We start from the raw sequence: 27,495 nt of genomic DNA on the forward strand, positions 1-27,495 counted from the left end.
AAGATCTGTTCATTAGAAGAAATTGGGAAAATGCAGAGAAATTGGGAAATGAAGAACGGGCCCTAATCTCAAAGTTAACCACTGTTACTCTTTTCATGGGTTTCTCCTTAGTCGTTTTAAAGTCAGATTCATTGGGATGTAATTTACAGAAGTGAAATTCACAAGTTTAAGAGCACAGTTGGACGGGTTAACCATCCACCCAGAACGCCCCCTCCTGCCTCCGTGCAGCCAGGCCCTCCCTGCATCCCAGCCCTGGAAACCACTATTCAGATTTTCTGGTTTTTGAATCATTTTTGGTAGTTGATGTCTTTCTAAGAATATGTCTCTTTCATTCAGGTTATCTAATCTGTTGGACTACTACTGTTTGTAGTATTTCTTTATAATCCTTTTTATTTCCATCAACTTTTCTCTGACGCCCTTTACCAAGTAGATGTTTCCTTCTCTTCCTAGTTTTCTCAGAGTCTGTGTCGTGGGTGGCTGTTGAATTTTGTCATATTTTAATGTGCATTTATATCTGTGGGGATGATTTTTCTATTTGTTTTTTCCACTTAGTATAGGGCATCACACTGATTGGTTTTCAATTATTAACCTCAACTTGGATTTCTGGGATAAACTCCATAGTCATGATATGCTATTCTTTCTATATATTACTGTCTCTAGCTTGCTAATATTTTGTTAAGGACTTTTGTGTATATGTTTAAGAGGGATATTGGTTGTTGTTCCTTTTCTTGTAATGTTTTTCTCTAGTTTTGGATCAGGGTAATGCCAGCCTCATAAACTAAATTTCTAATAAATATACTGAAAAGTCCAAAAAAACCACACTTTGAAGACGTGAAAGTATGAGATGCTTTAGGTCCCTTGGGGTGTAACTGGAACCCCTCCCCCATTTCAGAGCTAGAATTCTGGGGTTGTGTGTGTGGTGGGGGGGCCTCCCAGCCAGACCCGTGCTGTGATCCCCATTTGCTCAGCACTTACTCCACGCCGGGCACTGTGCTTCGCCCTTTCCCTGCGTTCTCTCTTGTTAGTCCTTCCAGCAGTTGTGTCCTGTCTGTGTGATTATCTTCATTTTTCCAAATGATGAAAATGAAGCTTCGCAAACCTATGATAGCTGTGTGAGGAAGAGCCAGGATTTGGCTCCAGGCCTCAGTCCCAGGGGGCATGCGTGCCCTCACCCACCATGCTCTAGTTCTTGTCTGTTAGTCCACAGGCCTCTGATACTTTAGAGTGACACACTGTCCCCTTTGTGCCCACAGCGGACAACGAGAACAACATCACCTCTAACCAGTCCCGATCGCCACCTGCTGTTGTGGAAGAGAAGTGGAAACCCCAGGCCCAGAGGAACAGCGCCAACAACAGTAGGTCTCTTCCAGGCTGGAGCCGGGGGACTCACGGAGGTCTGCCCCACGCACCTCCAGCCCCAGCTCGGGTTGCTCCCTTCTGCCCGCATCCCCACCACCTGTGCCTCCCAGGGTGACGGAAGGCCACGCATAACAGTTTCCAAAGCACTTTCACACTTACTAGTAAGAACTCATAGGATCGGCAAAAGGGGGCCTGGGGAGAGGAGTGATCTGTGTGTGATCAGAGAGTCCAAATTGGTGACAGGATCAGAACTGGAATCCACTCTCACAATTTCTGTTGGTTGCTCTTTCCTGACATGTTGGCCTCCTGCATTTTATTCACCGGAGGTGCCTTTATTAGCAGCCATTGCTATACTGAGGACGAGGTTAGACCAGTGGTCGGCAAACTGCGGCTCACGAGCCACTGGAGGTGCCTTTATTAGCAGCCATTGCTATACCGAGGAAGAGGTTGGACCAGTTGGCTTCAAAAGTCTAGGTGACTGGCCCATGCAGCAAGTATGCTGCACACATACCAACCACTATGTTGTATTCCCACGCCCATGGCAGGCATTACCAATCCATCAGTCATAGAATGTTATTCTCCTGAAACTCATGTAATTTCTGTACAAGATGAAATCTGTTCATCATTCCTAATAATAGATGCTGGGAGTATTAGTCTGCTGTTGGATCAAGGAGCCTCAGATGCCAGGGTTAATCCGATCTCTCCTTGTGTCCCCTGCCAGCCACGGCCAGCGGTTTAACATCCAACAGCATCATCCCTGAGAAGGAGCGGCAGAACATCGCAGAGCGGCTGCTGCGGGTCATGTGCGCTGACCTGGGAGCGCTGAGCGTGGTGAGTGGGAAGGAGTTCCTGAAACTGGCCCAGACGCTGGTGGACAGTGGCGCCCGCTACGGGGCTTTCTCCGTCACCGAGATCCTGGGCAACTTCAACACGCTGGCGCTGAAGCACCTGCCGCGCATGTATAACCAGGTGAAGGTGAAGGTGACGTGTGCCTTGGGCAGCAACGCCTGCCTGGGCATCGGCGTCACCTGTCACTCGCAGAGCGTGGGCCCCGACTCCTGCTACATCCTCACTGCCTACCAGGCCGAGGGCAACCACATCAAGAGCTACGTGCTGGGCGTGAAGGGAGCGGACATCCGTGACAGCGGCGACCTGGTGCACCACTGGGTGCAGAACGTGCTGTCAGAGTTCGTGATGTCGGAGATCAGGACAGTGTACGTGACGGACTGCCGGGTGAGCGCGTCCGCCTTCTCCAAGGCCGGCATGTGCCTCCGCTGCTCAGCCTGTGCCTTGAACTCGGTGGTGCAGAGCGTGCTGAGCAAGCGGACGCTGCAGGCCCGCAGCATGCACGAGGTCATCGAGCTGCTCAACGTGTGTGAGGACCTGGCGGGATCCACCGGCCTCGCCAAGGAGACCTTCGGGTCGCTGGAGGAGACCTCGCCGCCGCCCTGCTGGAACTCGGTCACGGACTCGCTGCTGCTGGTGCACGAGCGCTACGAGCAGATCTGCGAGTTCTACAGCCGGGCCAAGAAGATGAACCTCATCCAGAGCCTCAACAAGCACCTGCTCAGCAACCTGGCGGCCATCCTGACGCCGGTGAAGCAGGCGGTCATCGAGCTGAGCAACGAGAGCCAGCCCACCCTGCAGCTGGTGCTGCCCACCTACGTCCGGCTGGAGAAGCTGTTCACGGCCAAGGCCAACGACGCGGGCACGGTCAGCAAGCTGTGCCACCTCTTCCTGGAAGCCCTCAAGGAGAACTTCAAGGTGCACCCGGCGCATAAGGTGGCCATGATCCTGGACCCACAGCAGAAGCTGCGGCCGGTCCCGCCGTATCAGCACGAGGAAATCATCGGCAAGGTGTGTGAGCTCATCAACGAGGTCAAGGAGTCCTGGACGGAGGAGGCCGACTTCGAGCCCGCCGCCAAGAAGCCGCGCTCTGCCGCCGGCGAGAACCCCGCCGCTCAGGAAGACGATCGGCTGGGCAAGAACGAGGTGTACGATTACCTGCAGGAGCCCCTCTTCCAGGCCACCCCCGATCTCTTCCAGTACTGGTCGTGCGTGACCCAGAAGCACACGAAACTCGCCAAGCTGGCCTTCTGGCTCCTCGCGGTCCCGGCCGTGGGGGCCAGGAGTGGGTGTGTCAGTATGTGTGAGCAGGCGCTTCTCATCAAAAGGAGGCGACTGCTCAGCCCCGAAGATATGAACAAACTCATGTTTCTGAAGTCCAACATGCTTTAAGACTTCTACTTCCGAACAAAAGAAAAGCGAGAGAGAACGGTAGGGGAAAAAAAATTTACACAACACTGTTGCCAACAAAGGAAAAGAGTTTAAGTTCTAAACACTGTGGACCTCATTCTAAACGCCCCCTGGAAACTTAAGTGCTTTTTCCAGTGTGTGTGTGCATGTGTGTGTCCCAGCACGCGGACCGTGGGTGCGGGCGCGAGGCTCTTTTGCTCATCTGCGTGGCCGCCGTAGCTTCGCGCACGCGTGCACACACATACTACCCTGGTGCATGTCCACGCCTGCTCGTGGGCGCGTGTGCATTAAACTGGGCGTGTCGGGAAAGCCGAGGGTGTGGGAAAGAGGGAAAACGCTCACCTCGTCTCCTCGGCAAGGGGCTTCGAAGACTTGGTTTTCAGGTGCGCAGGTTGGTAGGACGCCGATGTTGCAACGTGTTCAGGCAGCTGAGATCTGAAGTGACTTGACGCGCTCTGTCCTCAGCCCACGGTCCCCCTTTTCCCTTCATGCCCCCTCCCCCCAGCCCTCCTCACCCTAAGGCGCCCTCCCCGGCTGCCCTGCGATGGATTCTCCAAACCGCATCAGATGGACAGTTTCTGCACTGGACTTTGTTCTTGTTCACCTTCAGGGCATTGAGCAGCTGCCTTCGAGACACTGGCGGGTGTCACGGGGCAGCCGCCTTAGAAACACACCTATCTATCTCCCCAGATCAGGAAAGGAGACTTTAAGAATAGAAAGCTGACTTTTGGCTTTTTAATATAAGAAGAAAAAAAAAAGACATATTTCAGAGAAGTATAGATACTATCTCCACTCCTTAATTCTCTTCCTAACATTTTAGCCGTTTTTACCTTTTGGTTTTGTTTTTTTCGAATTTGATTTAGACTCTGCTAGGAGGCACTGAATGTCTATAACTTATGTTTTGAAGGTTTTTGTTTTTTTTTAATTGCCATTTTTGTTCCTCAAGTCACACTGTAAACGAGCTCATCTCAGTGGTCTATTCGCTCTCCTCCGGTTCCCATTAGCCTTCCCTGTACGGTCCCGTGTCTGTGTATTTGAACAGCCAGGACCACGCCCTGGTCTGTGCTGTGTGGAGACCAGGAGCGGGGTTGGAGTCACAGGTTCCACGGGGGTGGGGTTCGGTGGAAGCCATAGGGACGCCTGTGGGTTAGGATTTCTCCTGAATGTAAGTGGAGGCCCGCCCTCCTGGCTCGCCGCGTCCGGTACTGCGAATGTCCGACTGATATACCCAGAGTGCGTTACACTACTCACCACATCACTGACACTCTCAGCTCAGCAGGGACTCAGCAGGGACTCCTGAGCTGACCCACGTTCACGTCCGTCACACCTCAGACCCACCGCCTCCCCACCCCTCCCCAGGACCCCAGGGGTTCCGGTGGGTCCGTTGCCCACAGCCCTGGGGTCCCCGCACTCGAGCCTCAGCCCTCCTTCCAGTACAGTAGTTGCGCACGGTGCCTTGTGGGCCAAACGATTGATGTATGGAGGGTGGAATGGCATGAGGCCACACTGAACTTGATGCTGTGAAAGATGTCTGTAGGCTTTTCTCTCCACGAGCAGTTCCGTTTCTACACACTCAGTCCAAACGCCGAGGGTGGTCCCTCCCCCCACCCCCCACCCCTATAAGAGGTGGTTCCGTCAGGATCAGTGATCAGCCCCGGCCCACCTCTCTGTGAATAAAGTGCTGGTGGTCTCCCGTCCTCCGGTGCCCATGGCTGTGGCATGGAGATGGCGACACCAAGGGCTTCAGGCTGAGGACGGCCACGTGGCTTCCACAACGGCACATTCTACCATCTCGGGAGCGAGGGCGACTCCACCCCTTCCTCCTAAGAAAGCATTACTCAACTGCCAGATACCTCGACTACAGAAAGCACTGTACCCTGCCCTCTCCCGGCCCATGGCAGATGGGCAAGCGACGCTGGTATAGAAACACTGTCCCCGGGGGCCTCGCCTGCTCACTTTGCCTCATGAGAACCACCCCTTCGAGACTTGGATGTACTGAAATGTATGAGAGTGGGCTGTGGGCACGTTCTCTCCAGCAAGCCATGGCCTCAGCCACCGCCCTGCCACTTCCTCACCCAGAGAAGGGCTAGGTGTTTCCCTACAACGTCTCCAGCTGGGCTCACGCCATCAGAAGAGCCTCCATTCGCACTGGCCGATCACCTGATGTCACTTCCTAGAGTGTTTCGGCAGACTCCGGGCCTCCGGGCCTTGCAGAAGGTGGCTGCAGGGGTGCTGAGGAGTGACAGGTACCTCCAGCTCCAGGTTCCTCCCGCCCTGCTCTGCTCTGCTGCCGGGGAAGGGGCCACACCAGGCGGATCAGAGCTGCTCCCTTTGTGTGGTCGGTGGAAACGGCCTTGGGCCCATCCTCCCTCTACGTGGAGCAGAGCTGTGTGCTGGTGTTGCCCGTTTGGGGGCCAGTTCGTTAGGAAGTAGGCGTTTCATTTTCTTGTAAAGCCATCAGAGACCAAGTCCAGATGTGCATTTAGAGTCTTCGGACCACGGGATGTCAGCCCTCCAGAATGAAATTCGAGTCTCACTGAATTCTAGGTACCGAGTCACGTCGTCATCTGGTCTTCCGTCCCACCTGAGTTTAGTCCTTAGGACAGGCGCTGAAGCTGTCTCCTGGGGCTGCCTCGACTACCTGTGGTGACGAGGTGGCAGGTAGCCATCTCTCTCTTGCAACCTCTGGATCCCCAGAAACTGGAGTCACCCCTCAGCCTGCTTCCTCACGCAGGCAATTCCCATAGTGCAGATCCTGCTGCCACCAACCTCTTAACAACCCAAAGATCTCACAGGTCCAGCCACTGGCCCCCGATTTATAGCAATATCCACCTTGTTCAGATTCTAGCTCAGCCAAAGGATGGAGGTGGGCTCTTCCACTTAATCTCCAGGCACCGGATCTGGCCTTGACCTAGGGAAGGGTCTTGTCTCCTGCTTCCTACTCCTCTGACAGCTGTGGGACTTCCCAGCACAGGCCCGCGGCAGCTGGCAGACCAGGGACCGTTCCTGTCACGTTCTGGGCAGCTCCAGATGTTTGCCTGCTGACTTGGACACAACTCGTCTCAAGCCACGTGATTCCCAGGACAGAACGGGTCTTTGCTTTGGCGTACACGGACCCAAGAGGAGACTTCGGGGTTGGCCCCTCCCCTGAGGTCAGCTGGCTTCCCCACCCGAGCCCAAAGGACCGTGTCTCGTGGGTGGTCCTCAGATTTGGAGTAGCCAGGGGTCTCGATTCCACCAAGAACAGCGGTGCCATCCCAGTCATCATGAGTGGATGCTCCTGTCCCAGCAACGTCCTGCCTTCCCTGCGCCTCCGTCAGCCAGCCAGGCCTCCCCCCGGGTGGTAGTTAGAAACCAGGAAACACAAGGGAGGAGCCACCTGCTGCGTCTGCTTCCAGCCCACCTGGCAACCTCGTGCTTGGCCTTCAGAGTGGCTGTTGGCTGGGCAAGGCCTGATGGCACACTGAGGAGTGTGGGTCTCCAGGATTCTAGGAATGACTGTTTGCTTACACCAGGTCCTTAGGCTGCCAGGAGTTCTCTCCTTCGGTTTGCTCCTGTCCTTCGCTTTCAAGAAACACCAGATCTGGGCAAGGCCTGATGGCACACTGAGAAGTGTGTGTCTCTGGGATTCTAGGAAGGACTGTTTGCTTACACCAGGTCCATAGGCTGCCAGGAGTTCTCTCCGGTTTGCTCCTGTCCTTCGCTTTCAAGAAACACCAGAGGAAAACTGCAGGGCAGGTTTTCCACTGTGAAGCCGAGCTTCTGTCTTTGGGAGTCCCCCGTGCTTGCGGGAGGCTGCCTGCCTCCTCCTGGACTTGGACCGGGCTCCTTGTAGAGTGCGTGGGCCCCTGGAGGGATGTCAAGGATACAGCGCATGCTCTCTGGGCTCCAGGGGGTCACAAGGAAGGTTAGAAATGACGCTGGAATGCGGATGGAGAAGGCAGGCCCGTGAGAAATGGCCCGGAGGGGACAGTACCTGGAGATTGTCATCGTGAGGGACACGCTTGCAGAGATGGAAGAGGAAGTGCACAGGGCACGTGGGTGGGCTCCTGCCCCCTGGAGCTGGACTGAGTTCATGGCTACGCCCTGGCCTTGGGGACAGGCCAACGCCTGTGTCCCTGGGATGTACTTGCAGGAGGGCTCCTAGACAGGCTGCTGCTTTAGACAGAACCAAGAGGCTAAGGAAGGCTCAGGCTGTCCCCAGAGACAGGAGGTGAGGGCTCCTGTCTCGGCCCTGCCTGCCCTGGCCCAGCCCCCGGTATCCACCTGGGCCGGTGGGAGTCTTGGGATGGGGCTGCCCTCTCTTCACTGTGGCTAATGTTTGCTAGGCCAGTTATGGTGAACCAATGATGCAGTGTTTTCCCTCTCCTCTTCCCCTCCTGGCTCCCCCCTCAGGATTTTCTGGAGGATTTGATTGTTTCTCTTGGGCTCTCATTTGGGTTTGAGGATCGTAGTCAGTACAGCCCTGCCTTTCCCCGAAGGGCCCTGTGCTTTCCTTGCGAAAAGGCAACTGCTCCCACGTGGATGAGGGTGAAGATCCTGTTGGTCTATTCATGCCCCCCACCGCCACCACCACGGTGCCGCTTTAAAGACTCAGCTCCTGTTCCGAGGAGGATCTGCTGGGTTTGCAGTTGGGCGTCAGCATTGGACCCATGAGGGTCCCACCCATCCACTGGGCACCTTGACTCTTCAAACCAAAGTTCCTTACAGGGGCACAGCCCAGCCTCGACTGCAACCTCAGGGGCCTGGGATCCCTGTGGCGCTTCCTGAAGTCCAGGTTGGCAGAGACCTGGGGGTCTGAGACCAGCTGGAAGGAGGGGCTCCTCCCACAACCCAGGTGCCAGCCAGTCCCTGCCGGGGACCCCCTCCCGCCCAGCCAGGGCAGCTGGGTTCCCAAGCAGTGAGCCAGCTCATGGACTGGCCTGGGGCTGGGACTCACCACCCAAGAGACAGAGGGACCTGCGGGGCTGAAGGCTCAGACCCACCAGGCAACGTGTCCAGGGCCATTCAGATCCCAACCATCAGGAAATCATTTTGTACAACCACCCGAAGCAGAGATATTTTTTAAAAAAGGATAAATTATTTTCAGTTCTCTTCTGACCCTACCTTTGTCTTTCCCCCACAACTTCCCATCGGTGATTCTTTCACATCAGGTAAAGCTTGAGAAAGCCTTGGTGCCCCTCCCTCCCAGGCCCCACTCCGTAGCCACGTGCGCGCACCCCCATCCTTTCTCAGTAGTGAAGATGTTCTAGGCAATACCATAGGCACATCTGACTGTGTCTCTCTCTTCGAGTGCAAGAAACTCAAGTCATCTTAAAAAAAAAATACAAAAAAAAATTTACAAAAAAACAAACACAAAAAAATATCTTTTTTAGGCCAGAGTTTTCTACAGGTATTAATGAATATTTTTCTTAATCCTTATAAGTTTTATGTGTTTAATATTTCTTAATACCGGTAGCATTAATTTATACTTTTGTAGCAACACAATATTTTTATAAACAGCCAGTGCTTGGCTCGAGTCTCCACGAGGGGTTTATGCAGGGCCATCTTGGGACCCTGTGTACCATGTACTGTATTTAAAAAAAAAAAAAGTTACCTAGTGTCACCCTTGCTGTGTTAATTAACGAAAGACGTTGTTTGCGGTCTCCTGTGTCGGTGTGGGTCCGACAGCTCTGCAAGGGGTCACATTGCATGGGGGTTGCGTTGACGGTTCTTGTGTGATGTGTGAGCCCCCGAGACCAAACTTGTGGGTGTATTTAAGGGTTTTCTGTTTGTCCTTTGGGTTTTTCCGTTTCACTTTGTTTGGGTCCCTGGTACCGTTTCTCCATTTACAGCCAAATCAATTTCGTGATGTTTCAAACTTTTACTGATGTCACATGGAGGAAAGGAACAGAAAAAGGAAAGATTTTTACGAAGTAATAAAATTTAAAACTGAGCTGTTTAAATGTTGCTGTTTTTAACTGTCTGTTCTTGTCCAAAAGTGGGACATTCCCAGGGAGAAGAGGAAGGTTCCACTTGGTTCCTTAAATCGCCAAAAGCCCCCGCCCAGAATTCAGAACCCCTCAACCCCATGAATTCTTGCAACATTATTTCCCGGTTGGTTGATGCCAAGGCAAAAGACATCCTTTTAATGGTTAGAGAGGATCAGTTGCTTAAATGATTTCATGTCGGTGTTGTATTTATGGTTTTACAATAAAACGACCTTTAGGAAGATGGCAGTGTGTGGTGGTATTTTTGGGGTGTGGGGTTGGGCTGTGTCATCCAGTCAGGAGCATCTACTGGTGAGTGGAGATGGATCAGGGGCAGGGCCCCTGGGGGTCACAGCTGGAGTCCAGCCCAAGGCCAGCGCTGCTAACTCATCTGAGCTCATCGCTTACCTCCAGCACCAGACCCGGCTCAGCCAGTGTTTGATAAATGATGGAGGGACATGGCCAAGGGGAGACGGGGTCCCTACAGGCCTGGCTTATGGACATGGTCCCGTGGAAGAAAGGATGGATTTCATCTGAGTCCTACAGACCCAGTGCCTAAGGGGCAGATCCAAGTTCTCCTTGCCCAGCGGTCATTCCTGTGCCTCTTGTGAGCCTGTGGCCTTGGCCTCCCCCGTGATGTGCGCGGCGTTGTGTTGTGTGTGACATCTTGTTTTCTGGGGAAGGGTGTCCGGGACTTTGCCAAATTCCTGATGGCATCTGCGAGCGCCCTCCACGGTGAACTGCTGGGTGGACTTGCCCCACGCCAGGCACAGGCACAGCTACGCTCCGATTGAATAGAGTCCAGCCGAAGGCAAGAGGGACAAAGATGCCATTGGAAGATGTGCTGCGGCCTGCATGGGCGGGAAGGGTGATGGCCCTTCAAGCAGGAACACCTGTGCAAAGGTGAAATCGCCGTCTCGCCGTCAAGGCGGATGCCGGACACCCAGCGCCTCTCTATCCCTGCCTTCAACCAGGTGCAGGCTGCTCTTGAAGAGAGCGTGCTACTTGGGTCAGCTGAACACGTTCCATCGAATCGCACATTCAACAGCTCAGGTGAGCTCCAGCTGGGCCGGCCTCCCGGGGGCATCAGCCCACCCTCCGAGCCATCCTGTGGGGGTTTCCTGCTGTTAGCGGTGTGGACAGCCCTGGGCCAGCAGCCGGAATGTAACCGGGGAGTTTCTATGTGATCTAAAACAAGCCCGGAGTCCTGCAGCTGACAATCCTCCCCACACCTTGGAGCATCGCCAACAAGACCAGGGCCTGGCCCAGAGCCTGCCTATAGCAGAAGGGCCAGCCTCTGGATGTTCAAGTTTAAAACAGAGTAAGTTTAAAAATAGCCACATCTATTTTGTATCAGAAATGAGGGACCACTTGAGAATCCGGGGAGTCCCCAGGGCAGCCACTTTGCCAACAAGGATTCTGGGGCCTCCAGAGATGAGCCTCACGGACTCCGGTCTCAGGGGTCACAGGTGTGCTTCAGCCCCACCGCACCCCTGAGGGATGGAGTCAGGATCCAAGGGAACCTTTTGCTGGGAAGGCTTTGGCAAATAGGGAGACAGATGCCTCGGGCCTGGGCAGGGCTGGTGAACCTCAGGAGGCCCCGTCGCTAGGGGCTGCTCAGGTCAGCTCCCGCCCCTCGGTGGGCGAGCAGGGTGCAGGCCCTGGGCTGCCGGGACTTCCTTTCCTAGAGAATTGAGAAGCCCAGGTGTGTATATGGACGCCCAGGTTTTAAATGGCGCCTTCAGAGCTGTAAAAAGCACCTTCCAAGCCACACACCCCATCCACCAGCTGGCCTGCCTGTGCACCTGTGGCGGCACCTCTGGTTTAAACATTTGTTCTTCAGGTCACTCTTCAGAGTGGCACCTTCAGGCGCCACAGGTGGCTCTGCTGTGTGAGGCATGTGTGGGGGGAGCAAGGTGTGGACACGGTGTGATGACATTTGTTTGTCGCTTCCCCCTGAACCCACTGCCTAGACTCCACCCACTTGTGCCCAGAGAGCCCTGGCCGTGACCACAGATGTGTCCCTCAGGACAGCCCTCTCCCAAGCGCTAGACTTTGGAGGAGACAGTGGGAGGGGGGCTCTGTGTGGTCTGACCAAGAGGGTTGCAAAGATTTTTGCACCTAAATGCTTGCTCTGGGTTCATCCCTTCAACAAGGGATGTGGAACTCCCACCACAGATGTGTCCCTCAGTGCTAGACTTTGGAGGAGACAGTGGGAGGGGGACTCTGTGTGGTCTGATCAAGAGGGTTGCAAAGATTTCTGCACCTAAATGCTTCTCTGGGTTCATCCCTTCAACAAGGGATGTGGAACTCCCTTCTTGATGGGTCTCTTAAGCACATGGGCTAATGGCATGAGAAGCAGCCTTGACCAAAGGAGCTGCGGCCCCTTAGCAGGCTCACCCCAGGGAGAAGCCGCCCTGCCTGGGCTTCTGCGGCCCCGGCAGCTTCCACCTCAGGACAGGAAGCTGGGCTCCCCTCCCTCAGCAGCAGCCGCGTCCCTCCGGGCTCTGGGTGGAGGGAGCTCGCAAGAGAGATTCATAACCCGGACGTTTGTATGTTCAGTGTGTCAATCGGAGGCTCCTAGAGTCGTGCTCTCGGGCCAGGTTGGTGCCTGAGTCACTTGGATGGCCTATGAAGGGAGGAGAAGCCAGCCGGACCGAGGGCTGCGGGTCCTGGCCCAGGGCCCTGCTGGTCGTCATGGACAGAACGTGAAGGTCAGTGAACATTCTCCTGGGGCAAAGGGCTGGGGAAGGGCTCCCAGGAGATGGGAACTCGAGGGCCTGGTGGGGAAACAGCCCAAGGCTTTTCAGCTCCCGGCAGCTGGTGCTGGCACCTTATTCTGACCCTGGGTCGCTGGTGACCCGTCAAACCTCCTGCAGAAACAAGTACCCAGAGCGTTCCCCCTCCTCTAGCTTTTATGAAAGCAAAATCCTATTTTATACTGTTGTGGAGTAAAGGGAACTGTGCTCTGTGTGTCATAATTTGCACAGCCAGGTTCAGGCAGGGAAGGTGGTTCTGTCACGTTTCCCACTCCTGGGGCCGGCTGGGCTGCTCCTGCCCGCCCAGCTTTGTCTCCCCCTCCTGCCCCCATCTCCTTCCACTAGGATGACAATGAACAGTCAGGACATGGAACTTCAGGAGTCCATGATTTGGCTTTTATTTGAACCCGGGTCCCTCGGCCCGGCCTGCCCGATGTGGGGCCCTGGGGCAGACACTGGCCCGCAGCCTCCCCGCCGTCCTCTGGCCTTGGACCGCTGGCCTTGGACCGGTCAGTTGTTGAAGCGCAGCAGCTCCTCGTCTCCTGTGGACACAGAGGCTCAGGGAGTAGGTGTGGGGCTCGCCTGCGGGTCCAGGGCAGGGGAAGTTGGGAGGGGGTGCCTCATGGAGGGGGAGAGGCAGCTCGGGCCGAGCTGGGGCCTGAGGCCAGAAACTCACGCTTGCTGAATGGCTAGATGTCCCCACAGTGCATTCCACAGGATCGTCTGATTTTCAGCCCCTTCTGACTGACCTTAGGTGCCGTTTCCCGGTGGGGAGATAAGGCACAGTAACCTCACGGGGCTGCTGTTCCTGCAATGCTATCACGGGCGTACCTCGGAGATATTGCGGGTTGGGGTTGGGTTCCAGACCAGCGTAGCAAAGCGACTACCACAGTAAAGTGAGTGGTAATATCTGCGAAGCGCAGTAAAGCGAGGTGGACCTGCCCTGTCCTCCTGATAGCATCGCCATCACTATCCGTAACAGGTGCCGTTTGCTGAGCACTACCCGTGCCGGGCACTGGGAAGTCTGGGAAATAAATCAGTGCTTTGTCCCATTTTACAAGAGAAAACTGAGGCTAAAACCAGCACCTGCCCAGTGGGGCCAGCCGAATGTGGCAGCACCAGGATCAGCCCAGTTCTGCCAGGCTCCTCAGACTGCCCTGCACACCCTCTGCCTCTACCCGGTACCCCAGGTACCGCATCCCAGCTGGGCTGAGGCCTGGGGCTTGGCCCCACATGAAAGACGGGAAGCTGAGGCCCTGGGAGTGGGTGGGCTGGTCACCTGGTACAGAGTCTAGAGCTCAGCTCTCCAGCCCTCGCCTACAGGGCTCTCCCACCTGGACCCCAACAGCCCCTTGGCCCAGCCCGGCACCCCACAGGGCCTCCTACCGTCGCCAGGGACGCCGCAGTACTCCTTGCACTCCTTCTCGGAGTAGAACTTGTTGCCGTTGCCTTGGCAGCCCCCATATTGAAATTGGATGCACTTCCCCTGCACGGCATCGAATGCCCAGAGCTCGATGAAGGCTCGGCAGGGCCCTGTGACGATGGGGAGGTTGCAGGCCGCTGTGGAGGGGAGGGAGGCACCGCATTAGTAATCCTTCCGCTTGGCTCGCCCGAGGCACAGGACCTGAACCAGGGGACCTTGCTCACCTAGACCACCTCGCCCCTTCTAGGCTGGGGAGCTGGCGCCTATGAGAAGAAATCACTTGCCTACGGTCACCCATATGCAAATGGCACTTCCTACGACTTCAGGAAACGCGCCCTGGATTTCCACCCCGGGAACATCCTCTCTTAGCCACGGGTTCAGTTGGCAGGCGGTCCGTCGGGAGGGCGGCGCTGCCAGCTGCAGCGTGCGCAGTGGCAAAGGGCCTGGACTCACCCACGCTTCTGCAGGTCTGCAGACACTCCTTCTCCGAGACAAAGTTGTTGCCGTTGCCTAGGCAGCCGCCATATTGGAAAGGCTCACAGGCCATAGAGGAGCCGTTATAGAAATACCTCCTGACCATCCCCAGGCAAGGACCTTCTGCGTAGCCCAGTTGGCAGGCATCTGGGGAGGGGCGGAACAGCAGCACCCACTGAGTGCCTGTGTAGCTGTCAGCAGGCTGGACACTTCCCAGGCGTCCTCTCAATTAGTCTTCCCCTCTGCACCACGAGGAAGGATTACCAACTAATTTTATCGACGGCACTGACGCTGAGAGGTAAAGTGACTTGCCCAGGGTCACACAGAGCTGAGGTTCCAAATCATGTCTGTGGACTCTGAAATCAATGCTCATTTCACTCCAGAACACGGGGAGTTACCAGCGACCCACAGACCCACCATCCCATGTTGGCCCTGTCTGCCCAAAGCCTCTGTAATAGTAGCAGTTGATAACACACTCACCAGCACCCAGGCCAGACAGCCTGACCTCTTCACTGAGCCCCGCCCCCATGCCCTTATGGAGCGAAACCCTACCTGGATACCTGTACACAGCATGCATTCCCCTTCCTCCACGAAGTCCTCGATCTCCTCACCCCTGCTTCCTCTCAGCTACTCCAGCCTCTTAGCTGACCCTCCCTTTTGGGTCCATCACTTTCTTCCCTGGCTTCCTCCCCCACTTGACCAGAAGTTCCAAAAAGATATGGGTGCTGTGTCTCTGTGACTCCCGTGCCCAGCACACCGTCTGGGGTGGAGCAGGTTCTGTGTTTGCAGAGTGAGTTGTTGGTAAGTACTGTCAACTACACGAAGCTCCTTCCCTCCTTCCCCACCTTGCTCCCAGCCTGGTGGCAGCTCAGCAGGTGGTTATGCTGTTGTACAGATGAGGAAAACACAGCTGGGAGGCCACACCGTGAGACAGGCCGAGAACTGGCTTCTTACCATGGAGCTGAGACCATGCTTCGTCTCCTCGCTCCCCTCCCACCCCCTGCACAGGGCAGAGGACTCGATTTGCCTTTCCTAGGCCTAACCCTGGACTCTAATAGGGAAAAAAGGGATTTTATGGTCATGAGGGCAGCCAGGGCGAGTCAGCCATGGTCCTTCCTTTCTGGAGTCTGACAGAAGAAGGTGAAAAGGTGCCTGATCATTACCTTCTTTCTTCATTAGACCAGTTACCAGTTGCCCAGCCCCCGATCCTTCCTGCTCCTGGGGCAGCACAGCCCGCCGGGCTCTCTGGGGAGACAAAGAAAAGAAGCTGTTGCAGGGACCTTGCCACTATTGCTCACCTGTACCCCTAGAATACACACACCGTTTGCATGGGGATCAGGCTGTGGACAGAAGCACAGATACTAGACTGGCTAATGACCTGTTTTCCAGAACACTTCAACCTGAATTCCAGAATGGGCATCATGGGACAGATTTCTGGATTGAAATGAAAAATTAGAACCTCGAGGTGTAACAATACCTCACATCCAACCTCCAGTGGAAGTGCCAAAAGGATATAATTATGGAAAAGGAATCTACCCCACAGTTGGAAACCAAGGAAGGGTGGTGTTCCCATGTGAGCAGCTTGAAGGCACTGGATAAAGAAGATGTGGTGCATATACACAATGGAATACCACTCAGCCGGAAGAAAAGAAGAAGTAGCACCATTTGCAGCACCATGGATGGACCTTGAGAACATTACACTAGGTGAAATAAGTCAGAAAAAGTTAAGGGCCATATGATTTCACTCATATGTGGGACAAAAAACTGAAACTCGTGAACACAAACAGCAGTGTGGTGATGACCAGAGGGAAGGGATTGGGGGGAGCAGGGGGTCCTAATATGGTGACAGGAGAAGATTTGACTTTGGGTGGCGGGCACATGGTGCAATACACAGATCTTGTAACGTAGAACCCCCACACCTGAAACCTGTATGTTCATGTTGACCAGTCACCCCAATAAATTGAATAAAAACAAAACAAAACAAAACACAATGCATGTTTAAGTTGTATGTTGGCTGTAAATACATAGCATTTTTCCAGTCCTCATCATTTATTGTTTAAGAAATAATAAGTACTAGGAATAGAGGCTCAACAAGAGACAATGAACCAGCCCCCACACAACTTAGACACTAGGGGGAGAGAGAGAGAGCACGAAAAAAATGTAATACACGTTAAAGTAAACTCATCTTAATGTAAAATTAAAATTACATTTTTAATGCTGTAATTTTATGCATCAAAGCTTTCCTAGAAAGAGTTTCATCTTATTTTAAAGCAGCTTTATATTTGTTGATATAGAGTTTGACGCACCGAAAGACTCACCTTTGAGTAACATTAAAGTCTCTAAACCCTCGCAAAGATCAGAGAGACTATCTAAATACTAGTACATATATTTATCCCCCAAGTGCTGCTAATTGGGAAGAAGCTCTCTATGAAAGAACAATTTACAAAGTTCATCTGCATCATTTTCCTAAAAATTAGACATTCAATAATATTTGAATGTTGAAACAATAGAACTGAAATTTGTCATTTAAAAAAAAATACAACTTTGCCAGAAGAAGATGGAATGTTCATGTCCGATAGCTGTAATCCAGATTTTTAGAAAGCTTGTCACAACTTTCTACATATCATACTTTTGAAAACAATGGTCTGGTGCCATCGAAATCCTGAGGTGTAACTGTCTGAGTGGAAGTTGAAACACAATCACTACTTTCCTTGAAATTGGGGAATCTCAAGATTCCACAGTCTCCACACACCCCAAGGAGATGAAGCCTTGCCCTCGTCCTTTCAGGGTAGCATTTGCTAGAGGGGGGATGTAAATGGAAGCAAAACAAGTTAAAAGCCTTACTTGTCCTCCTGCAGGCTCGTAGGGGCGGTTGAAGGTGCCAGTGCCAACGGCGATGGGAAACTGTGAGTAGAAAGCACATATTAGAGTTACTTGTTACATTAGACCAGTGTGCATCAACCAGCATTGCATAATACCAAGGACAGAACATCAGTTCATGCTTGATGTTAATCCCTTAAAGGAACAACAAAGCAGTAATGAATTCCTGAATTGAGTCGTGGGCATAGGCAAGTTTTATCCCTAAAAGCAATGAAGAATCCAAGGGTAAATGCCAGCCTGGAAATCAATAATCAGGATCCTCCAGTCGAGGGAAAAGGTCTGGAAGGCTCGGATTCTGTATTTGATGGGGTCATTAACTAGGGAAATTTGGAAAATGTAGAAAGTCATTAATTAGGAAAATGAAATCAATCCAAGTGGCCTTGTTCAGTATCTACAATTGTTCAGCACTGATGTTGGCACTGGGGGGAGATTGCAAAGATGTGCGAGAAGACACCATCTCCATCTCACTGGGCAGACAAGTCTGTACACGTGGAACTAAGCCAAGAGAAAAGCAGCATCATAATAACAACTAATTAATAAAAAAAATTAATAATAACACCAGCCCCCAAACGACTGGGGATTATGGCGACAACAATGATCTGGACAACGTAAAGAAAAAGGGGACAGGGGATGGAACATTTGTCTTTCCAATCATAGAGACAACAGACATCCTCTAAGCGTGTTTTCTCACAGCCTTGACGTTGCTTGGAGCATTCTTTGAGAAAGAAGTCTCTTGTGGTAAAGAAATATCTACTTGGAGTTCAAGAAGTCCACTTCATTTTTTAAAAAAATTCATATAAAACGACAATGGAAGCTTTTAAAATCAGAAGTAGCATCTGTAATATAATCCCACTTAATAAGAGTATATCTAAACCTGTGCCTCTGTCTACCCAATCTTCCTGCCATTTGGCCTCTCCACATGCGTGCACGTCAGGATTCCTGGAATGGTGTGAATGCCGGTAGTTTCCGGGTGGTGGAATTTTTAAAGAACTTTAATTTTGTTAATACTTTTCTGCATTGTTTTAATTCTTTATATAAGTTAGTTTTTATAAAATCAACGGTAATTTTTCTTTAAAGTGTAGAAGCAAACAATACGTTAACTGTTAATTCTATGCGGGAATAAGGACATTGTCTTTTTTTTTTGCTTTCTTGTAGTTTTTCAATTTTCAAGAATATGTTTCTGAGTAAACATTATATATATTTTTACACACATATATAGATTTATACACACATCGGCAGGATAAGTTAGGCTACATAGTTTTCAAATAATCAGAGAAAAAAGGAATGGATAAAGCTCAGTCAATATGGCAAAAAGCAGGAAAATAGAACAGAGGCGTAAGGAAGCCCCAAACCAAAAGGCAGCCTAGATGTTCTGCCCGGTGGTTTGAGAAGCTGCTTGCTCTCGGGTTTATTTGTTTGTTTTTTAAGATGAAGTAATTTTATTTTCATTTATTGAGTATTGTTATTTCATGATGAAATACTTCACTGGTTTTAGGCACCATGCTAAGTCCTTCTGTAACCTGTCATTGAATTCTAGCTCCTGGAAGGCAACTAACTACTCCATTTCATACGTGAGAAAAGTGAGGTCCAGGTGGTGCCGCAAGAAGCCTAAATGGCAGAACCAAGATTGAGCCCAGGTGGGACTGACCTCAAACCCCCTGCCCCTCGCTTCCTTCCCCCAACCCCTCTCAATGGCCCCCCACCACTCCCACCGCCACCACTATAGCGGGACCTAAGCAAGGGCAGCAAAAATCAAGCGGGGGTTGGGGGGTGGAGTAGGGGAAAGAGTACTCACTGGGGGTGAAGTGGGATCTGGTTCCTGCTCCCCAGGGACACACTCTCCTAGGTCAGAGGGCAGGAGACGGAGGTGAATAAGAGGACCACACTTGGGGGGCATCCTAAACCAGAGAGGGCTTTGCTGCTTTCATGAACTGTCTCCTGCAATAGCCCACTCATGAATGGCTCCGCCCACATGGCTTACTGAAGGTCATTCATGAGAAAAGCTAAAGGCTGGTGGCTGTACCATCTTCACCATCGGCGTCATCTCCACCCCACCACCAGCATGTCCTCTGCACCATCACAGGGCAGCAATGGCTAACATTTGTTGAGCGCTTACTAGACATCGGGCACAGTGCTATTGTATTTAACGGCTTTATCTCACTGACTCCTCACAGTAACTTATATGGGAGACATTGTTATCCCCATTTTACAGATGAGGAAATTGAGGCTCTGGCAGACTGACCAGCCAGAAGCCAGCCACACAGCTCAGTTGGAACCTAGGTGCTCTAACTCTGGAGGCCATGCCTCAGCCCTAACACTCTATTACCTCTAAGAGGTACCTGTGGAGTCTGGCTATCGCCTCACTTAGACACGTAGCAGTAGAGCGAACATTGAACTGGTTCTAGTCCAGGCTCTGCCAAGTTCACGCTGTGTGACTTGGAGCAAATCCAGGGGCCCCAGCTGCCTTCTCTGTATCGAGGGAAGAGGACTGCCACTCTGCTTACCTCAGAGGGTTACAAGGCAGACCCGGGGGCTAGGAAGATGTTCTCTGGGGGCCGTGAAGGATGAGGAGGAGACAGAAATGTGGGTGGGGTGGGGGTGCCACTTACCTCTGTCGGCCATGGTGAAGATAGAGTCCTCGGGGATGCCCACACCCAGGGCGACCTCCCTGAACTCCTGCAGCAGGCTCTCCCGGAGCTGTGGCCCCCGCCCTGTAAGTGGGAAGCAGAGCAGAGAAGACTCCTAGAACCGCAGGGCCTGGGCTGGCAGGACCTGCGAGGATTTTGCCCAGGATTTTCATTAGGGGAAAGTTGAAAACTATTGGTCCAATTTGACCTCTTCAGTACAGGATGGAAAGGTCAGCTCCAGAAAAGGAAGAAGGGTCCCTCCCAACCCCCTGCTCGGGTCTCCCCACTCCCACACAGGGCTCTTCCACGGGTTCCTCAAGGGCCCGGAGGCTCTGGAATTCTCCGGTCTGGAATTTTAGAGATCAAAAGAAGAGGATTCTGCCTTAAACGGGAGACTGAGTTCTACCTCCTCCAGGCAAAGCAAATGCTCCCACATGTCCTGTAACGGAAGTTTTATCCGAAGGAAAAAGCAAAACTCCCCGTTCCTCCCCACGCCACTGTCCCTAAACCACGGGTCCCTCCCACCCCCAGCTCCAATGAGCTTAGCTGGTTCCAGGCCTTTACCGTAGAGCTTGGCAGTAATTGTGGGTCCATGGTGGCGGCTGAATTTCTTGCTCAGAATAATGGCATACTCATCGTAGTTGGTGTGGACCACATAGGACTCGATGTTGATGTTCCGTCCTGCATGGGAGATGCAGGAAGACAAAGGGCTCAGTGGTCAGGAGACTCCTCTGGTCCGTGATTCTTCACCTGTTCACCCACACATCATCTATTCAGCCATCCTGTCTACCCATCCCTTCCATATTCTTGTTTATCTATTCACCCATCTCCTCCGTATAGTTATCATTAATTCATCTACCATCACTTCATCCATCCCTCTTCTCCATACATCAATCCATAAATGGATCCATTTTCCTTCATCCCTCCCTCCTTCCTTCTCTCCTTTCTTTCTTTCTTTTTTCCTCCATCCCTGAAATCATCAATTTATCTGTTAGATGATGATTAATTCACTTATCTGCCATTCATACATATGTTTATTCATTTACCAAACATTTGTTTATTCTCTCACTACAACCATCCATCTACCCAAACATTCATATATTCAACCCTGAGCACAGTTAGTTAACACACAGAGCATATTCAATAAACATTTGCTGGATAAATGAATACACTCATGTCCAAGTCCCTCTATCACATGGCACCATGCACTCTGTACATGGTAGATGCTTGGCAAACTTTTATCAGCTGATGCCCAACATGAAGACTGATGAAATCTTGATATTATCCTCACATTCACACCATCACTCTAATTCTGGGTGTGCATGTGTGAGAGAGTGATAGAGACAGAAGGAGGGAGGGAAGGAGGGAAAGGGAGAGGAGGAGGAGGAGGAAGAGGAGGAGGAGGAGGAGGAGGAGGAGGAAGCATTTGGAAGAAGGCTAGATGACATCTCGGGAAAATAGGAGGAAGGTTAGAGGGGGAGACAAGGAAAGAGCTGAAGACATCAAGGTATTGTCCTGCAAAGGAGAGAGCTGTGGTGTCTCCTCCGACTCCACCTACTGGATTTGTGATAGAGGAACTTTCCCTCGGTGTCTGTTTTCTCATAAGTCCCAGAGAGCTCCTCACAGACGCCTCTCCTGGAAGTGAACAGACCACAGGCGAGGTAAACGCGGGCAGAGGCCATGGTCCTACCCCTTCTCCTTCCTGTTCTTCCCAAATGTCTCTCTCTCTCTCTCTCTCTCTCTCTCTCTCTCTCTCTCTCTCTTTTAATTGGAAAGTAACATTTTCAATTTTCTTGTTTAACCCTTACATCAGCCTTGGGGGACATCTCATCCATTTCACATATGAGGGGATCGAGGGACAGAGAAAAAAGGGACTAATCCATGCCATCGCTTAGCAAAGCGAGTACTAAAAATCAGCTTCCTTAACCAAATCTGCACATTATGTCGATTCACTGGGAAGTCCGAGGGTGAAGTAATGCCTTCGTTGATTACTCTGTGTCTCTCTTGCCCCAGTTCCCTTACGTGTGAAATGGGGGTAATGATAGTGTCTACCTCACATTGTGGCTGAGAGGATCAAATGAGGTTTTGTATGTAAAGAGCTTAGCGTAAGCACTACGCACATCTTAGCTGTTATTGTTATGAGCATTACTTATCGAGCAGCATTGGTGTGCCAGGCACTGTGCTACCTGCTGGGGATACAGAGGAGGGCAAGACAGGCCCTGTCCCCATGTGAAGCTTACAATTGAGTGGGACAGGGGGCAGGCCAGAGGCCAATGCAGTCAGTGTACCACGTTCAGGAAGCATGAGGTGCTCCAAGAGCACAAAGGAAGGCATGTAACCTGAACCTGCAGTGGTCAGGGAGGGCTTCCTGAAGGAAGTGACATAGAACCTGAGTCCTGAAGGATCCATAGGAATTAGCCCAGGGAGGTGGGGAGAGGTTTTCCCAGTAGAAGGAATATATGGTGCAAAGGCCGAGAGGTAGGAGAGGATGAAGGATTCCAGGAACTGAAAGAAGGTCCACTTGGGTGGGTCACAGAGTTCATGGTAGAGAGTGGGGCAGGGGATGGTGAGTGCTGGGGGCAGGGGAGCCTTGAAGGCCATGTCAAAGGGGTTGAATTTTATTCCCAAGGGTTTTTTGAAAGGTCTTTCTGGTTGCTGGGTGAAGAATGAATTGAATGGAAGGTTCGAGATTAGAGGTGGGGAGAAAAGCAGAGAGGCTGTTGTAGACAAGCAGGAAAGAAAAGGGGTGGCTTGGACCAAAGCTAGTGACCGGGAAGAGGGGAGAAGTGAACAGATTGGAGAGAATCCAGAAGAGAATGGACGGGGCTTGATGATGGGCTGACTGACAGCAGGGAGAAGGATCCAGGCCAGCCCTCTCCCGCCCAGTTCCCGGTTGGGACCCTGGTGGGTGGAAGTGCCCTTACTGAGCTAAGGGATGCCCAAGAGCGAGAGCTGATTGAAGAGCTGGCATAGCGTTGGAGGCACCGCCCGCCTGGGAGGTGCAGAGGGGACGGTTAGAAAGGACGCCATGTTGGTGGAGCAAAGCAGAGAGATCCGCAGCTCAGAGGCCAGGGCCTGGCTGGAAGGAGAGGTCTGCCGCTTTCCAGGGCATGGTGGCGAGCGAAGCCAGGGTGGGGTGGGCCCTGGTCCCCCTCCCTCCCACCCCATCCCCAAGCTCACCGCCAACGAGTAATGGTCGTGCTGATCTGCCTCTCGGTCGCTCCCTCTCTCAGCAGCAGCGTGCTCACGGGCAGCCTGTCCTTGAACCTCACCAGCCAGGGGCAGGTGGAGCCTATGGCCACGTGGAACCATTTCCCGTAGAACTAGGAGGCAGCCACAGTGCTCGGGGTTGGGATTTGCCTCTGACCTTGAGGAAGACTTGGCAGGTGTCTGCTCCCCTCCCTCCTCTGAATGACTCAATTTTTATGTGACAACATCTTATCGCTAATTGGAGGCCACACAGCTTCAAGGGCGGATGGAGCCCGAATGGTGGAACTTCAGGCACTGTGGCAAGCTTGGAGTGGAGAGGTTCAGGCGGGTCCCCCCACCCCCACCCCCCGCCTGCAGAAGGCCTTACTCTGCTGATAGCTGAGGGCTGTGCTCACTGGGATGGGGTCCACAGCCTCGTGCCCTGAGGTCATCATCAACCACTGCTCTCCACGGGCAGGTCAGGGGACCCTGCTCTCACCACCTCTGAGCGCTGCATGTTGGAAAGTATCGCCTGTCCTTGAGCTGATGTGGGACAAGCCTGACGTCTCCTCCTGACTGTGCATCAGGGAGTTAGAGAACCCTCCATCCCTGCAGAGGGCGCCGAGCCTGCGACCCTTCGCCATCCCAGACCCCTCCACCCAGGACCCTTCCTAGTCCCTGAAAGTAAGTAAAATCCACAGGACGCACAGGTAGGACAGTATGAGAGCCCCTTGTACCCATGTGAGACCTGGGTAGACAAGGTCCTGTTCCGGGTCGCCCAGTGACTGGGACAGAGCGGGGCCAGGAGGGAAGTCCCAGGACTCCCCACACACAGCACCCTGTCCAGGCCTCTTATGCCCATCAGCCCAGATCTCTGTCCTGCTTCTCTTTTCCCATAACCCCACATGCCCGCCTTGTGCCACCCCAGGCCTGTGAGGGCAGGGGACCCAGGACAGGCTAACGGGTGCTGTGGGATGCAGTGAGTGATTAAAGGGTGAGGGCTGGGCATTGTGGGGGGGCTGCAGGGGTAGCAGTCCCCATAAAACCTTCTCCGGACGGGTTCGAAGGTGAGGGCATTGGACTTGGGATGTCAGACGAGTCCCATAGAATGGCAGGTGCATGGAGTTGTCGCTTCAACAAACCCCAGACAGTCTGAGCAGGAAAAACCTTTAGAGACCCGCCCCTGAGTTCCAGATGGGGAGAGTGAGACCCCAGCTCACCGCCGTCACCCCATCACCCTGGAGGCCAGCCTTACCCTAGACACATCGAAGTTCTCTTGCACTTGGATGTTGTCCGGCGGCGTGGGCACAGGGTTGGCGCTCACCGCCAGGCAGGCGGTCAGCAGCACAAACGGGGCCCCGAGACTCCACATGGCTCTGGCTCCTCTACCAAGGGGGTCACTCACAGGCTCAGTGGGGACAGAGGAGCTCCCTGACCCAGGTGGCTGCAAACTGAGGCTGGGGAAGGGACCTTTGGTTTATAGGTGACTTTGGTGTTTGCCCTGCTCAGCCAGGACCAATCAGGGCCCCAAGGCCAGGGCTGGTCGATCCCTGTAGTGCCCTGGCTGGGGCCAGGAGGTCTGTTTCAGAGGAGGCGTTGACCAAACACAACAGGCCAGCTGCAGCCCAGGCTGGGTACAGTCCCAGAAAGGCTCCCCCAGAAACACCCCTCCTGTCATGGGCATGTGAGGGTGAAGGACCCAGGTAGCCCTGAACTCCCTGCTGGTCATTCCACCTGGACCACCTGTGAGTCAGGAGGTTGAGCCTGATTGAGCCCATTTCTCACATGAGAAAACTGAGGCCCAGGGAGAGGAAGTGACTTATCAGAGACCATAGGGAAGTCTATGACCTCCTGTCCCCAGGGTTCCTTCTCTCACCACTGCTTTCCCATAGCCCTAGAAAGTTATAGTAGAAACGATGATGACGATGATGACGATGATGATGATGATAGCTTCCATTCACAGCAAGTTATAGTAGAAACGATGATGACGATGATGATGATGATAGCTTCCATTCACTGAGCACCTGCTATGTTCCAGCACTTAACACTGACCAGGAACTGAACTCAGTCCCCACAACCCCATACACTAGGTGCAAGTCCCCCTCTTACAGACAGGAAATGTGAGTCTCCGAGAGGTAAACGACTTGCCCAGGGTCTCACGTCTGGTTAGCGGCGTTGCTGGAGGAGGCAGCATTTGGTGTGGTTGAGAGCCTGGGCTCAGGAGCCAGACTGCCTTCTGTGCAGTCTGGGGTGTGGAGAAGTGGGAGCGGGAAGCCCTGGCTCCCGGTTCTGTGTGACTTGGGAGTGACTTTCCCTCTCTGAAGCCTGCTTTCCTCAGTCCCCATTCTGTCTGCCAAGAGGTGGAGGCCATGTGTGTGACAGTCCACTGTCCTATCTGTGTGCTAGACCCAGGCGTGCCTGTCTTTGGAGAAACCAGGCCTAGTATAAGAATGGCATATAACAAGGAGTCATTAATAATTGAAATAGAGCCTGGCTGTGGTGGCTCAGTGGATTGAGCATCATCCCATGGACCAAGAGATCCTGGGTTCGATTCCCAATCAGGGCACATGTCCAGGTTGTGGGCTCGATCTCCAGTAGGGGGCACGCAGGAGGCAGCTAATCAATGATTCTCTCTCATCATTGATGTTTCTCTCTCTCTCTCTCTCTCTCTCTCTCTCTCCCTCTCCCTTCCTCTCTGAAATCAATAAAAATACATTTATAAAAAAAGAATCAATATTGGGGAAAAACCACAATGGAAATAGAACGCCCTATTAAGGCTGCCTTCAGCGTGCCACAATGGCTCCTCTGACCTTCACAGCAGGTCTGCATGAGACTGTCAGGCCCCCTGGCTCACGGGAAGCCCGAGGCACACGGGTGAAGAAGAACCTGGGCCCCTTTGGACAGGGCTGTTCATCCAGCCACGCAGCCTCTCCTGGGGGAGGGGAGAGGCCAGAGGCCCAGCCAGGATGTCGACTTCTCCTGCCTCTGGGGCTGTTTGCTCTCTCGAGATTATTAACCAGCACAGAGGGAGCGAACTCTGCCAAGGCCCACTGGACTTTGAGCTGCTTTTAAAAAATTAACCCCGGGACTCAGAGATGCACGGCTGGTAGTGGTCAGGGGGTGCTGACCCCTCTTTCCTCTCTGGCCATCAGGGTGGGGCGATGGAGGCTCTGGGTTCCTGTCCTCCTAGGGGACGCAGGGATCCAAGATACCTGGCCAGATCTGGAACCATGTCAAGGGGAAGGGCCCGTGTAGGAGGCTTCGGAGCCTCAGAGGTGTCCTGAGCCATGGGGAAGAGAGGCCTCATTATCAGATGAAAACACGGGTTCTATGCCCTACCTGGTTTGGCTCAATGGATGGAGCGTCGGCCTGCGGACTGGAAGGTCCCGGTTTCAATTCCGGTCAGGGGCATGTACCTTGGTTGCGGGCACATCCCCAGTGGGAGGTGTGCAGGAGGCAGCTGATCGATGTTTCTCTCTCATTGATGTTTCTAACTCTCTATCCCTCTCCCTCTCTCTCTGTAAAAAATCAATAAAAAATATTAATAAAAAAAAAGAAAACACGGGTTCTGAGAGGGAATGGAACTTGTTCAAGGTCATCCAGCTTGTGGCCGAGCGGGGGCACAGATTAGACTAATGTTCAACACCCTGAGTCCCCCTTTATTCATTCGTCCGGTCATTCATTCACCAAATGCACACTGGGTTCATGAGGACAGGACGGAGAACAGGACAGGACTCCTGGTCAGGCTGGGATGGGAAGGAGGGAGGAGAAGGTGATAAGACTGGATGGCGACTGCAGTGATGGGGGAAGCTGTGGCCAGGGGAGAGGAGTCAGCCAGACAGAAGTGCATGGGGTGCGTGGTGAGGAAGGTATTCCAGACAGAAGGAACAGCAACTACCAAGGCTTAGAGGAGGGAGATGGAGAGAAAAGCACTTGGAATACAGAAACCAAACGAAGAAACCGTAGGCCAGGAGCTTGGGGGACAGAGGGGAAAGGCAAGATGGGGAGGAGCTGGGCACTGGGACCTGTTTTTTTGGGGGGTGGGAGGTGGGGGAGGCCTGGTGAGTAGACCAGCAGGGACATCAAGAACATTGGGCAGAACTAAGATCAAAGGTTGTGGTCAAGGTTCAGGCCTCCCTCTGCCCATGGTGGAAGGGGATGGCACAGAAGCTGACCCTCTTTCCCCAGGAGGAGGTAACCAGCTGCTGGCCTTGCCCCAAATGCCCTTGGACTTGGAGCCAAACTCTGCCCATTCCTGGCAAAGCGGGAGGTGAACAGCACCCCGGACTCCATGACCCGTGACGGGAGAGATGTCTTCACCGCCCAAGATCTCGAGGCTTTGTTATCACCCCCCACCCTTGACCCAAAGAGCTAGGCCACTCAGAGATCGGGGTCCCAGTCCTAGTAACTTGCCTTGTGACTGTGGGGCAGTGCTTCCCTCCCTGGCCTCCCCTTCCTCATCTAGACCTCCAAACGCGGGTAATAATAACTCACGTGACCAGGCTTAAATAAGAACCAGTGAGGGGCATCTGTGACAGTGCTCCCCAAGTGTACACACC

General features: G+C 53.0%; 2 protein-coding genes across 2 annotated transcripts in view; one reads left to right on the top strand and one right to left on the bottom strand.

Moving 5' to 3' along the window:
• ZNF618 (zinc finger protein 618) overlaps positions 1 to 7,200 on the top strand; it is a 60,486-nt gene extending 53,286 nt beyond the window's left edge. Inside the window, exons 12-13 of the mRNA XM_014528919.1 lie at positions 1,254 to 1,355; positions 2,081 to 7,200. Of these exons, the coding sequence (XP_014384405.1) occupies positions 1,254 to 1,355; positions 2,081 to 3,597 (1,619 nt within the window). The 3' untranslated portion in view covers positions 3,598 to 7,200. The remainder of the gene's footprint in view (positions 1 to 1,253; positions 1,356 to 2,080) is intronic.
• Positions 7,201 to 12,717: 5,517 nt separating this feature from the next.
• On the bottom strand, positions 12,718 to 24,401 carry AMBP (alpha-1-microglobulin/bikunin precursor). Its single transcript, XM_005880919.2, has 11 exons — positions 24,192 to 24,401; positions 22,928 to 23,070; positions 21,306 to 21,382; positions 20,312 to 20,428; positions 19,730 to 19,831; positions 18,916 to 18,962; positions 17,085 to 17,144; positions 15,404 to 15,485; positions 14,220 to 14,387; positions 13,730 to 13,903; positions 12,718 to 12,885 (listed from the first exon to the last, which is right to left on the bottom strand). Exons 1-11 carry the CDS (start codon positions 24,306 to 24,308, stop codon positions 12,854 to 12,856), a joined length of 1,119 nt encoding a protein of 372 aa, XP_005880981.1. The 5' UTR covers positions 24,309 to 24,401; the 3' UTR covers positions 12,718 to 12,853.
• Positions 24,402 to 27,495: the final 3,094 nt, after the last annotated feature.

The sequence above is a fragment of the Myotis brandtii genome, unplaced genomic scaffold, assembly GCF_000412655.1.
Source record: "Myotis brandtii unplaced genomic scaffold, ASM41265v1 scaffold658, whole genome shotgun sequence".
Lineage (NCBI taxonomy): Eukaryota > Metazoa > Chordata > Mammalia > Chiroptera > Vespertilionidae > Myotis > Myotis brandtii.

Coding starts and splice junctions, on each gene's coding strand:
- AMBP (XM_005880919.2), bottom strand. CDS start 24,308: ATGTGGAGTCTCGGGGCCCCGTTTGTGCTGCTGACCGCCTGCCTGGCG. Junction 17,145..18,915: donor CAGATCCCACTTCACCCCCA/GTGAGTACTCTT, acceptor TTCTACTCACAG/TTTCCCATCGCCGTTGGCAC. Junction 15,486..17,084: donor ACGAGCCTGCAGGAGGACAA/GTAAGGCTTTTA, acceptor TTGTCTCCCCAG/AGAGCCCGGCGGGCTGTGCT.